This window comes from Hippopotamus amphibius, chromosome 13 (genome assembly GCF_030028045.1).
Source record: "Hippopotamus amphibius kiboko isolate mHipAmp2 chromosome 13, mHipAmp2.hap2, whole genome shotgun sequence".
Lineage (NCBI taxonomy): Eukaryota > Metazoa > Chordata > Mammalia > Artiodactyla > Hippopotamidae > Hippopotamus > Hippopotamus amphibius.
Window position 1 is genome coordinate 31,759,918 of NC_080198.1, and position 13,536 is coordinate 31,773,453.

The 13,536-nt window shown below is 39.6% G+C and overlaps 1 protein-coding gene across 21 annotated transcripts in view; it reads left to right on the forward strand.

The window, feature by feature from the left end:
* ARHGEF3 (Rho guanine nucleotide exchange factor 3) overlaps window positions 1–13,536 on the forward strand; it is a 295,435-nt gene that overhangs the window by 267,467 nt on the left and 14,432 nt on the right. For all 21 annotated transcript variants that reach the window (XM_057704792.1, XM_057704803.1, XM_057704787.1 and 18 more), the window contains 4 exons: window positions 4,503–4,673; window positions 7,276–7,338; window positions 9,140–9,236; window positions 9,406–9,482. In XM_057704792.1, the coding sequence (XP_057560775.1) occupies window positions 4,503–4,673; window positions 7,276–7,338; window positions 9,140–9,236; window positions 9,406–9,482 (408 nt within the window). The remainder of the gene's footprint in view (window positions 1–4,502; window positions 4,674–7,275; window positions 7,339–9,139; window positions 9,237–9,405; window positions 9,483–13,536) is intronic.

Below are 13,536 nucleotides of genomic sequence, written 5' to 3' on the forward strand. Positions count from 1 at the left end.
ATGATATCACATGACATGTGGTGAAAAGAGCCAGAGCAGGGGGATGGGGATGAGCAGTAGCAGGGGCACTGGAAGGGATATGGCTGGTCTTCTGTCTCTGAAGGCATCCTCTTCTTTGGGTTTTTCCTCCTAGCAGTCATCACCTTCTTCTCCCCCAGCTCCAACCCTTTCATTTAATTGTGGCCAGCTGTACTGATGGCTGGTAGGGATGTAGGTATGGTATGTGGTCAGCACTGTCATGAACCCCCATGTCTTGGGCCTGGTTGGCTTGGAGCTGTCCCCAGGGCCAACCAGCTGCTGACCACACACCTGTCCAGCATTCTGTATTTCTTTGGGATTCTTCCTTTCAGCATCCTTCCCCTAAGTGGAGTTTTAAAAAGATGAAATATTTTGTTTTAATCCATCCTAATTAAAGGTGTAAATCTGGAGTTTGATCAGTCAAAAAGCCTCTCAGTCATTATTCCTAAAACCGAGGAAATGCATTCCTTGTTCTTAACTAGACTTAAACTCTAAGAAGGCTGGGTCCCATCTCACCAAAACCCCTCCATGATGCATGATTTGCATGTAAACAGCAGGTGCAGCCCCCATAATAGAAAGAGCTCAGGTTTTGAAGACTAACAGATCTGATTTTGAATCCTAGCTGGGCAGATACCTTAGCCTCCCTGAGCCTCAGTTTACTCATTAGCAAAATGGGAATAAACTCCCACCTTGCAGGGTGGTTGTGAGCATCAGAGAGAACTCATCAGAAGTACTAAGCACAGGCAAGTACATACGGCCCCTCTGTGATATATGTGGTGAACTTCATCCCTGTCCCTTCCCCCTTAGTACCTGAAACCAGCAATCACTAAGGAAAGACAAAACCAATAATTCTTAGAGATAGAACTCACCTAGTATAGCTCACCTCTCTCTCTTTTCTCCCCCAAATTGCAACAGGAAAAAAATCTCCAATTCTGGGAAATTTTTCAATAAAAACATAAAAATATGTTCAGTCTTATGTTCAAAACATGAAACTGAAATTAAGATGTATTTGTTTTTCCTATCAGATTGATAATAGTATCCTATTGATGAGTGTGTAGGAAAAGGTACTATCATATACCTTTCTGGAGACTATAAAGTTGAATAGACAATTTGAAGGTCAATTTTCCAGTACATATCAAACATTAAAAAGTTAATACTTCTTAGCCAAGGAATTCTACTTAAGGAATCTTCCTTACAGAAATACCAGCACAAATACATAAAGGATGTTCACTAAGGCACTTTTTATTCTAGCCAGACATTGGAAATGATTCTAACGTCCATCACTTGGAGGTTGATTAAATCTGTGTGGTCCATCCAGACTATTGGACGCTAACTCTATAGCCGTTAAAAAGAATGAGTGACTTAAGAGGTATAAACTACTACGTATAAAATAAATAAACTATAAGGATATATTATATAGCACAGGGAATATAGCCAATATCTTATAATAACTGTAAATGGAGTATAATCTATAAAATGTTTGAATCACTATGTTGTACACCTGAAAGTAATATAATATTGTAAACCAACTGTACCTCAGTTAAAAAAAAAAGAATGAATGACTTTGGGGTGATGTTTTCTAAATGTTTTCAAACTAGAGGTGGTGGTTACACAACACTGTGAATGTACTAAAGGCCACGGAATTGTTCACTTTAAAAGCAGTTAATTTCACGTTATGTGAATTTCACCTCCATAAATTATTATTTTTTTAAGAGTGGGTCTCATATTCTAACATGGAGAGATATATTGTTGAGTGAAAAGAGAAGACATTCTGTTTTCTGTGAATGTTAGCAAATGCATAGAAAAGGTTTGGAAAGATCTTGAACAAACTTTTGGCAGTTACTTCTACGAAGTGGACTTGGGGAAATGAGGGGATTTGTACTTTTATATACTTTTGTATGAAAATCAAAAGTTAGCATAAATTACTTTCAAACTAGTGGTGGAAAGGGGGGAATTTTGAAGTTGGTCAGGGACTGACACTGTAACAAAGAAGTCGGTTGATTCTCTCAAGTGAAAGTGGAAAATGTCTTTCATTTTGAATCTTCTTTTTTGTGTTTTCCTCTTTCTGCTCTTTAATTCCCGCCCCAGCTGGCATCAGAAGCACAAACTGAGATGAGTGAGTTACTTGATGACTCACTCACTTTGCTTGTTTTGACCTTTCCGTGCCTGTGGCTAATTGATTTTGAGTGCTAGGGGGGATCTGCAAGCATTAGTCTGGTCACTGTTTATAAGGGCCTGTTTTCAAGAGATCACAAGGATTTGCAAGATACCATTAGTGAACTGTATGTGGAGCAAGTACTTTCTTGACCTGCGCAGGGCTGGTCCAGTGATCATGAGCTCACTAATGAGCCCAGGAGCTCATGGATGCCTGTGCCAGCCTGAGGAACTGTGTTGCTACTTGCAAACAGAACTAGCTTCCTGCTTCCAGAAGGCTGTGGTAATACCCTGAAGCCCCTTGGCAGTTTCTTTTTTACGTTTTTCATTTTTTCATTTTTCTTGAATTATAAAAATTTGTTAACTAGTATAAAAATTACCTAGAATGTCATTAGGCAAAAACAATAGGATTTTATGGTATTCCCTTGTATCTTTGCTCATGTGCATTTTTTCATAATTATAAAGTGTTCATATACAGATTTTAATCCTGATTTTATTTTAACTTACAAAGAGGGGATTTTTACCTTACAATTATCTCAGAATTGTCTTCATGGCTAGATAACATTCTATCAAGGAGATGAATTATAACTTATTTAACAATGCCCTAATGTTGAATAGTTCTTTTAAAACTTTCTTTACTTTCTTAAATTTTATGGTTGGATCTCAGAATATTTGGAAGCTACCTTACAATGTTTCAGCGATGACAGCTCATGTCACATGCAAAATTAGTTCCTGCCCTCAGGAAGTTTATAATTCAGAGCAGGTGACCAATAAATATAATACAGTCTAATCATCACTATATCAGAGATATGTCCAAATTGTTCTGGGAAAGGATCAGAGAACATTGGTAAAGCCTTCTTCCTGGAGGAGGTATTTGAATTACATCCCAGGGACAGTTAGGAGTTAGCCAGCAAGGTAACGAAAGAAGAGTATTCTAGGAAAAGAAGATTGCTTGAAGGAAGCACAGTGAATGGCAAAGCATGGTACATTTAGGGAATGGCAGATAGCCTGGCAGGGCTGGAGAATAGGGGGCTCATGGGTGAGTGGCAGGAGGTGATCCTAGATATATAGACTGTGGTCAGATTATAAGAGGACTTCAGTGCCAAACTAAGGAATTGGAACTTCACATTGAAGGCCACAGACACGTGGCCACAGCCATGGCAAGGAACACTTGTTAAATAAGAATGTGGCTTTTGAGCACAACAACACCTCATTGCTTTGGCAAAGTTTCCAATATGTGTGTTGAAATCTTCTAGGATGAAGGCTGAAGGTGATGCACTCAGCTTTCTTCTTGATCATTTGTATTTGTCAAGAGAAAACACTGTGGTAGCATATTTCAACCATAGGGGAGGACTTTGGATGATTAGACCACCCCAAAATCTACCAGGCCCTCTTCCGAGTCGGGACAGTCATCATTTGCTCCTGAGATGGTAACTGACAGAGAGAACCACAACAGAGGTGAATGTAAACAGAAACAGGAATGTATCAATATTAGCCTTAGTCTTAGCCTGGCTCTTCCTGGCTTCAAGCACACTGAGATCCAGCAGCTCAAACAGCGTTGGTAGAGCTTGCTGCTTCTCTTCTTCCCTCCTGCAGACTCTCTCTCCATCCTTCATTCTGTGTGTCCCTTTATTCTCTCCTATAGCTGACATACTCTTCTGTTTGACCAGAGAGAGTTGCTGCAAGAAACTGCTGTTTATGTTATCGCTTGAATTTACAATCCCAAGGGAATAGCCTTCGCTGTTTTACCCATGAAGCACACAGCAAATTTCAGAGCATCGCGTGTCCCTCTCTGAACCAGGGTGGGGGAGTACTCTGATTGGTCAGGTCTGGGGGAGCCCGCCCAAACTACGTGAGACGGGATACCCCAGGAGACTGGGCAGTGTTCCCAGAAGGGGGAGGAGCGTAGGAGTGCTGGCCAGATGTTTGTTTGTTTGTTTGTTTGTTTGTTTTTAAAGGACATCCACTACTGTTAGACTTTGTTCTTCTCAAGAGTGGAGGTGTCCGCTGGAAAAAAGTAGAGCGCATCACTTGTCTGAGAGCCGCCTTTGCGCACGCATTTGACCTGAAGGGTTCTTATACTTTGGTACACTTGGTTACCCCGGTCTCGCAGAATGGATACTCCCAGCACGTCTCTGAACGCGGCCACTTGCCCAGTTTTCCTCTACACGTAGGCACAAGACAATGCCCTGCTTCCCAAAGGCCTCGTGGCATTGTCCTCTCTTTCTTGCAAATGTCTGATTTATGTTCTGTCAGTGACAGGAAGCCGCTCAAACGATCCACCCAGTCCTGCTGCAGCCCCGTGACGGTTTGTTTTTCTCGTTGTTTAGCGCTCCATTAGCTTCCGCAGCGAGAGCCGTCCCGACCTCCTCACCCCCCGACCCTGGTCCAGAAATGCTGCCCCCTCGAGCACGAAACGGAGAGACAGCAAGCTGTGGAGTGAAACCTTCGACGTGTGCGTCAATCAGATGCTCACGTCCAAGGAAATCAAACGTCAGGAGGTAGGCTGGGACCCCTGGAGTTGGCTGTGTGTCTAGAACAATGTGCACGGCAGGCGAGAGCCAGGCTGGGGTCTACACCGCAGTCTCCAAATCAGTTCTTCACCGCGTTGGTAGAAGGAGGACAAATGGGGATGTCAGACTTTGTAAGGAACAGAGAAACCAGCATCCAGCTGGGTGGGTGTGGCCCTGACTTAAAAAAAACAAAAAAAAACTGATGTGAAAATCTGAATTTATGAAGAAGATGAATCACAAAGTGTCTATTTAGAATCCTAGAGTTCACAGAAATAATCGTTTTAGTTATATTTTAATAGCACCTTCTGGAATATTTTAAAATATTCAGTTCATGAAACTTTGATCCAGTTTTGTGGAAAACTTTAGTATGGAATGCAGTTAATTTCATTCCCTGTAAATTTTCTGTATCAGTAAGCCCTAGGTGGCTGTGATAATATCACTTTATACAGAACTTGTCATGTGCCAGGCTGTGCTAAACACTTCAAAGGTGCATAATCTAATGAAATCCTTGGAGTATCTATTTTAACGGAGAACCTGACATTGGCAAAAGGACTACTTGAAAACTTTCTAGGTTTTTGATTCAGCAATTCTTTTCTAGGACTTTATCTGCCAGACACATTTGTATACAGATGAAAAGATGTATGTGTAAGGTTATTCATCACAGTAATGTTTACAGTAGTACCAGAAAGAACCTGAACATCTGTTACCAGGTCCTGGTTCAGTATCGAATGTCCACACATTCTGTAACAATAGAAACATGAGAAGTGCCTATATATATGTATGGCTAGGTGGATAAAAGCAAGGCACAGAGTAGGGTGGTATAGTATGCTACCATTTATGTAAAAGAAGGAAAGATGAGTGTGTATTTGCTTATAGATGCACAAAATATTTCTGAAAGGACAGGTAAGGAGCTGGTAACATTGTTGCTTCCTGATAGGGGAACTGGGTGGCAGGAAGGAGGAGGTGAGAGGGAAATTTTCACCATGTGCCCATTCCTACACTATAAATGTTGAACCATGTCAATGTATTATCTATTAAAAAATGAATAAATAATTAAAAAATAATATGTACACTGAAAAAATCATTTGCAGAAATATGGCAAAATCTTAACACTGGTTAACAAATGGTATTGTGGATAATTTAAAATTTTCCTCTTTAAACTTTTCTGTGTGATAGTATGCGTTTATAACTGTACAGTGGGAAGGAAGGAGAGGAGGATTGATTCTACAGATGAGATTACTAAGGTACAGAGAAAACTAGGTCACCACCTAGAAAGTTACAGAGCTGGGATTTGAACCAAATCCCATGGTCTTCACAGTGACACATTGCTGCCCTACCAGAGACACCTGACTGTGGTGTATCCCAGTATGGGATTCTGTGGTTTTCCTCTCTTGGGGGCCACATTGAGTTCTGGTAAAACAGACATACAAAGAAATCTGAGGAAGGTCTACGTAAAAATAGTGAACTGTATTGTGCCCACCCATGTCCTGGATTTGATAATGCTCTATAGTTATATAAGATGCCACCACTGGAGGAAGCTGATAATGGCTATACCAGACATGTGTTATTTTTGTAACTTCTTATGTGAGTTTATAACTATTTCAAAATAAAAGGTTAAACAAAGTAGAGTACCAGGAAGGCATGCCGTGGAAGCTTTACTGGGCCTTGAGAGGGCTTGCAATGCACTGGCCTCTGGTGCAGTGTTCTGCCTCCACCTGCTTTGCTGTCCCCCAACCCCAGGAATGGAGATATTCCCCAAGCCTGCTCACTTCTTCCTTCTGGTCTGAAGGAAATGTGGTAGTCCCTGAACTATCACCACAAGCATGTAGTCCTTTAATAATGTAAAGTTTGCCCACCGTTTAGACTCTCAGATGAAAGTGAAAGAGTGTTCTGCACATCATAGCTCTTAAATTATGATGGCTTAATAGAGTCAAATTAGAAATAGTCCATTTACACACTCTTGCACACAGCCAGCTCCTGTAATTTTATTTATTGTACAGTGTGGGGCCAGGAAGTAATTTAGAATGAATTAACTTCACCAGACATCTAGAGTGATAAAATATTGGATTCTTCCTACAATGCAGCCTTAAGACAAGTGGCTGATAGGAATAAAGCTTTCTGTTAAGATTCATCTTCAGTTGAATAGAAAGAAGACAAATTGTGATGGCCCAATGAATAATAATTCCATGTCCATCACTGAGAACAGACCCTGAATCATTTATTATGATTGCCACTCACAACAGAGACATGGAATCCACGGCTCAAACTCTATTTTACCTAAAATAGTTCCATCTTGTTCAGCTGCATCACAATTCTGTAAATGAAATATGACTGGTTGGATTGGAAACATATGTGGAAATTCTTTCTCCCAGAAGCAAATAAGCACATTACACAGAAGTTTTGTGAAATCTTTCCTTTGTAGGTTTTAGCCACTAGATGCAATTGCTTTGGGTTAATTTAACTTTTTAGGAATCTTTTTAAAATCCTTAAGAAATAAGTAGATTTGGGGCTTTGAGCACTTGAATAAGCACCATTTGAATTTGTTCTCATAAATGAAAGTTCAGTAAATGTGTTTTATCTTTCCTTGCAGGCGATCTTTGAGCTTTCTCAAGGAGAAGAAGATTTAATAGAGGACTTGAAATTGGCAAAAAAGGTACATTGAGACCCAGTGGTCCTTTGAGTCACCTGCTACTTTTTTACTCTAATTTCACAGTTCTAAGATTGTGCTTTACGGGTACTCTTTTTATGACTAAGACAGGTCATCAAAAATTGAGAAGAACCTGCAAACCAAGTAGTGGGGAAAATGGCTCAAAGCAAGAAGGCTCTAAACCTGACTGACGCCTTTAGGGGTTCTCCTCTGCATGCCTCTAATGCACCTCAAAGAATACTTCAGTTTAACAAGAAAGTGTTCATGGGGCCTGGCTTCACGTGTGTTTCATTCTCCTAGAAGTCTCACATGCAAGGCCCCCTCAGCTCTGGAAGAGAATGTTTAGAGGTCTGAAACTGGAACCATGTCTTAGAAAGTCATTTGAAACCCGTAAGTGGGTAAAGTGGTTCATTGAGGCAATTGCATACTATCATGTAAGTTGGGGTCTTTTATATGGAAACTTGTTTTTATAATCACTTTGTGTATGGGAAGGGAAAGGAAATTCATGGCTTGTAGCCTGTATAATCTTCACAAGAATCCTTCCTTGAAAACCTTTCCATTCCATTGACCCCCATGGAGGCTAAAATCCAGACTCTTTCATTTGATACTCACAGTCTCCTTGAAAAAGCACAGGGTTAGAAAGATACTTCCCTTCTTTTAAGTGTCCTTAGTCCAACTTTATGCTAATACCAAACCCCATCTGTAACATTCCTGAGAGACTGCTATCCAAGCTTTTCTTGGACGCAGCCAAGAAACTGAGTTTGGGGCAAGGCTGAGGAGGAGGAAGATGGGGAAGACAAAGCAGGCATTTAACTCTGGGAGACATTTTGCTGGTCATAAGTCCAACTCCTCCTTGCTGCATCAAGATTTCCCTTTTTCACTTCTATCCTTTGCTTTGCTGGTCCTATCTTCCTGGAAACCTTCACTTTCCTTTCAGCCATCCATATCCACCTATCCTCCAGAAGCAAACTCAAATCTCAGTTCATTCTTCAACAGTATTTACTGCCTTCTTCTCTATGCCAAGCAGCTCATCTTTAAATTCTCCCTTAGGCCTTCTACCTCTAATTCGCTGATCCTCTAGAGCAGTTATGATTTGATGAATTTTTGCTGCCATGTAACATCTATTTTTAATCTTGAACTATTTTTTAAACATGTATTTAATTTTCCATGCTTTTCTTTTTTTAATCTTCCCAATTAGCTTTAAAAAACTCCTTGAAGGTAGGGACTGTGCATTCTGAGTCTTTGTATTCTATTGCAGTGCCCTGGGTAAATTTGTGTGTTCATGTGGTTTACATTAATAAGAGGTGATAAGGTTGGCAGAGATATTGCCCTCTTTGTTCCAAATCCATAGTAAAGGATACCAAGCACCTTCCCCCCCCCCCTTTACTTAGTTTAAATGTGGACTAAATGAAAAATAACCTGCTAGTAACTAATTTTGTATAAAGTGGGAGTTTTTCAAGCTGCTGAACCTTCAATAAAGTTATTTTTTTAAACACTATACAAATCAAATCTGCTCTATACTTAGGATTTGTGCCCTGTCCGAGATGTAAGATATAGTAGAATTTTTTAAAAAGCTTTAAAAGAATCTGCTTTGGTTTATCAACAACCACAAAAAGCTCAAGGCAATGCTGGATTCTCCTCTGCTCCAACCACACCCATCTGCTGTATGTGCAGCATTATAGCAGAAGTCATCCGGGAGAGCCAAATATTTTGTTATTGCGTAGGGCCTCTCAGAAGCCATTTACATTAACGGCTTACTTCCTCTGATTTTAAATGTTTACTTCCATCTCTTGCCCTTCTTGCGCAGGCCTATCATGACCCCATGCTGAAACTGTCCATAATGACAGAACAAGAGTTGAATCAAATTTTTGGAACACTGGACTCCCTGATTCCTCTACATGAAGGTATGATTTTGTTTCCAGAATGAGTCGTGACTTGCAGCATTGAGTTGTCTGATAGTAACTCACGGTTATGTAATAATGTGAGTAATCCAGAATCTTCCAGCCCTGTTCATGTTTGAATGCCTAACAAAATAAGCATTCTGTTTGTTTTGTTTTTTTGTTTTCTGACTAGACCTCCTTAGTCAGCTTCGAGATGTCCGGAAGCCCGATGGCTCGACTGAGCATGTCGGTCCCATCCTCGTGGGCTGGGTAAGAAAAGTTCTCTAGTCTTGACTGAAGATACATTTCGGTAATGTAGATCGAGTTTCATTTTAGCTAGGCTTTTTTTTTTATTGGCAAACATTGGTTTCACATCAGAAAAAAATTAAAGCAGCAAATTTCTAGTAAAATTTACCATTACTTTTAGCCTTTATCTCCTCAAACGTGGAAACAATTTTTTTATTATTATAAATATACTACATTTAAAGATAACATGGCCTTTGTGCAATAAAATAAGTAAAAGCACACATGAAATTGTTACTAGTTTCACATCAAATAAAATAAAACTAATTAATATTCACATCAGACCAATTATGGATATAATTATTACCTTTTTTATTCCAGTAAAAATTTATGGGCAGTTTCCTGTCCATCACTAAGAAAGCTTTTATTCATGCTACCAAAAAAACTCTTATGGTCAAATGTTATTTCACAAAGAAGGTAGTAACTAAATGCTGCTAAGGTTTAATATATATCTGATCCTAAGTAACTTCTTAGGAGAGCTGGGTATTATGCTGATCTTTTTCCAAATATAACCTATACTCTTTCCTAATTGAAGAAATCAGCTGTGACTTTAGGTTATGGGTTCTAAATTTATGGTTCTGGGCTGAATTGGTGTTTTATTGAGTGCATAAAGTGGTTATTCAGTTGTAAGTTACTTTAGACAATGTGTGCACTGTGTTTTGCCACAGTCCCCACCACTCCCTATTATGCATTTCTGTTTCCTTCTGTAAGTCCTTGAGTATTCCACCCCTGCTCCAGGTGTTTTTCATTTGTTATGAAACAAGTAATAAAAGCAGGTTATTTTGAAGACGTATTCCAGGCAGTATTAGGTCTCTCATCCCTCTAATCCACACAGTTTTACAGAAGAATAGGCAGGAAGTGCCACAATAGCAAGTATTAGTGCCATTCCTCTAATGGGAGAGTGTTGTGAAGGTTATGAATCCCACTATTACCATGTGAGTTCTGTTTATCCAGTTACATTTTATTTGTATTTTAACCTTCCTAAACCTTCCAGCCCCTAAGTTTTGACACTGATCTCTTAACTTAATACTTCTCAATTACTGTCTTGATCAAGAAACTTTGAGGGTTTCATGACTTAGCTTTAGTTCAGGAGTCAATTTTAGCACCAAGGCTGAAATATCCCAAGGGTATCTTAAAGGCAAGTAATGTTCTAAGATGAATAATTTAGAAAACTTGCCTTAATACTTCAGGAGAGATCATTCATCTTATATTTTTGACTTTCATTTTATTATGAGTCATGGTAGATGTCTTAACTTCGTTAGCCCACAGAGAAATTTCTCTAAAGAGAGTCAGCCAGCTGGAGACAGAGGAGGTATAATGAGGAGAGAGAGTCTGCCTTGGTATTTCTTAAACTTCCCCAGTCTGTGGACTGCTTTGGTGGGAGTGGGGGCACAACTCCAGGATAGCATGATGATGTCTCTGTTTTTGATGAGATGGCAATGCAGAACTACAAGGTTTCCTTAGACATCATATACAAATTGTCAGTTCATGCCAGAAGGAAAAATGAATGCATTTGCCTTGTTACTGATTTTTTTTCTGGAATAAATGCACATTTATTAGGAAATTGGTTTGATCTGGGGGTAGATTTTGCAGTCCTTTTCTGTACATACCCCAAAGAAGTTTGACCATGCCAGTCCATTGCTATGTGGACCTTTCAGACATCAGTGGGAACTTGCAGCTTGAAGAGCAGCCTAAAATTAAACAACTGGCCCATTGTTACCAGACCTCATGAGAAACGGTCCTTATTTATCAGGCCTGATGAGCTGTTAAATGTTTTCCCTCTTTTAACTGCAGATGTGTCCGTGTGAGTGGGAATTGTAAACCAAGGGGTACATCTGTTTGAGTTCTGGTCTTTTTAACAGAACAAAACAAACATCTTAGTGGTCTTTGAATGAGAAAAGTCAGAGCCCATTCGACCCATGAAAAATTGATTTATTTCCCCCCAAAGGAAAAAATTAAAAAAAACAAAACCCCTTTAAACAAGTGAGTTTCCCAAGTGGAATAGCCCTGGTCAGTCCTTTTGACCTTAGAATGAATCAATTACTTGTACTTTGAAGGCCTTGAACAGAGTGGTAGGTTTTTTTTCAGGGAACCATCCTTTTTACTGAGGATCAGTAACCATGGGTTGGCCTGTTCTCATAAGCTTCCCCTTCTCATAAAGAAACAAATTCCCAAGTGACATCTTCATGCTGACGTTTTTTCAGTAATAAAATAATTTATCAGCTCTCCAAGGCAGCAAGTTCTCATGTTAATTTGGGTTCTAATTAAATTTTCATTCCAACGAGAGAGGCAGGGTACACGGAAGCAAAAAAACAGATTTGTTCTATCGCTTTCCATAATGTTAGGAAGACAGAAAGAATTCCTTTTAAAAAGAAAAGACTGAGCGTTTCCCTGATAAATTCTTGATAGTCTATTTAAAGAGATGGTGCGTAGTTCAGAGATATTGGGGGTGGTGGGAAGGGCAAACACACTCCAGGCTGGTTTTGTCTCCAGCTAAGCAAGTAGTTTTGGTTCTCTAAACCACAGTTTCTCCAATAAAAATATTCGAGGGATACATAAAAACAATGTTAATAATAGCTATTACTTATCGATTCTTAACCAAGAGCTGAGCTCCTGTGATGCTTTTTATCTGCCATATCTCAGTATCTCACTAAAAGAGGACATTAGTGTGTGCCTTTTGTAAGTGGAGAAACTGAGGCTTCTCAAGGGTCGTCTGACTAGTAACTGTCTGAGTTAGGCTTTGAACATGATACTCCTTGGTTCCAGAGTCTGTCCACTTAACTACTGTGTTATCAAAGCATATTTGTGTGTATATTCTTCACTCCCTGTCTAATTATAGATCACTTGCGGCTTTTTCTAGCCAGTGGGCTGAACCAAATAGCCTTTCAGGTTATGCTCAGGAAATGAGCATCCTGTAAGGTGTGAACATAGGACCAGAGCCGGATTTGGTTGCCATAGCAGCAGGGGCAGCAGGATCAGAGAAAGTAATGGCCCGTTGGACAGCAAGCGGCAATGTGGTTGGAATTCCTTGCTAGTTTACGTCTGATGGTTACTACTGATTTGTTTCTCCATAATGAAAACATTGGGCATGTTCAGGTCTTTTTAAAAGGCGAGGAAGTGGAAATGAAATTAAGAGGGCCTGAGTCTCCTTTTAATTAACTCTGAAAATCTAAATTACAAGCCACAATGCCCCTTCTGGGGTGTGTGTGTATCTGTGCGTGTCTGTGTGTGTGTGTATAAGTACCAATTATCATTACTTTCAAATACAACATTGAGGGAAGAATTTCTATAGCTCTTTTTAACATAAATAGAGGGTTTTTTAATAACATGTAAGGAACGTAGACATTTCCAAGGAATGTTAAACTCGACAGTGGACTTTTTAAACTTTACACATCCAGAGTGTTTGTGTGTGTGTGTGTGTGTGTGTGTTGTGTGTGTGTAAGTACCAGTTATCATTACTTTTAAATATAACACTGAGAAAAGAATTTCTGTAATTGTTTTGAACACAGAGGTTTTTAATAACATGTAAAGAAAGTAGATATTTCCAAAGAATGTTAAACTCAACAGTGAACTTTTTAAACATTACTTCCATGGTATCTTGTTTGGTTTTAGTCACTGAGGAAATAATTTCAAAAAAGGTATAAAAGAAGTAGCAGAATATTTAAACTTTAACCGATTGTTCAGCTGCTGCCACAACTTATTTGTAAGCTGTGTTCACAAACCATCAGATATTTCCTAATCTGGTAATCCATTAAACATTCATTTATTTGTCCATTCAGAATACAGACTTTGCATGTTTGTTGTGCAGTAGGCCCAGTGCACAGTAGTGAGGATGCAGAAATGAAAGACCCTCTTGCCACTGTCTTGCACTGAATCCCTCCACAGAGCAGGTGTTGTGGTAAATGTGGCTCCCTAGTCCAGGGAGAGAAGCAGACACAGCAGGGCCATTGGCTGCATTTTACTGCCTCCAGTAACTTTCTGGAAGCTGGTGGCCCATGCGTTAGGACACAGTCATAGGGAG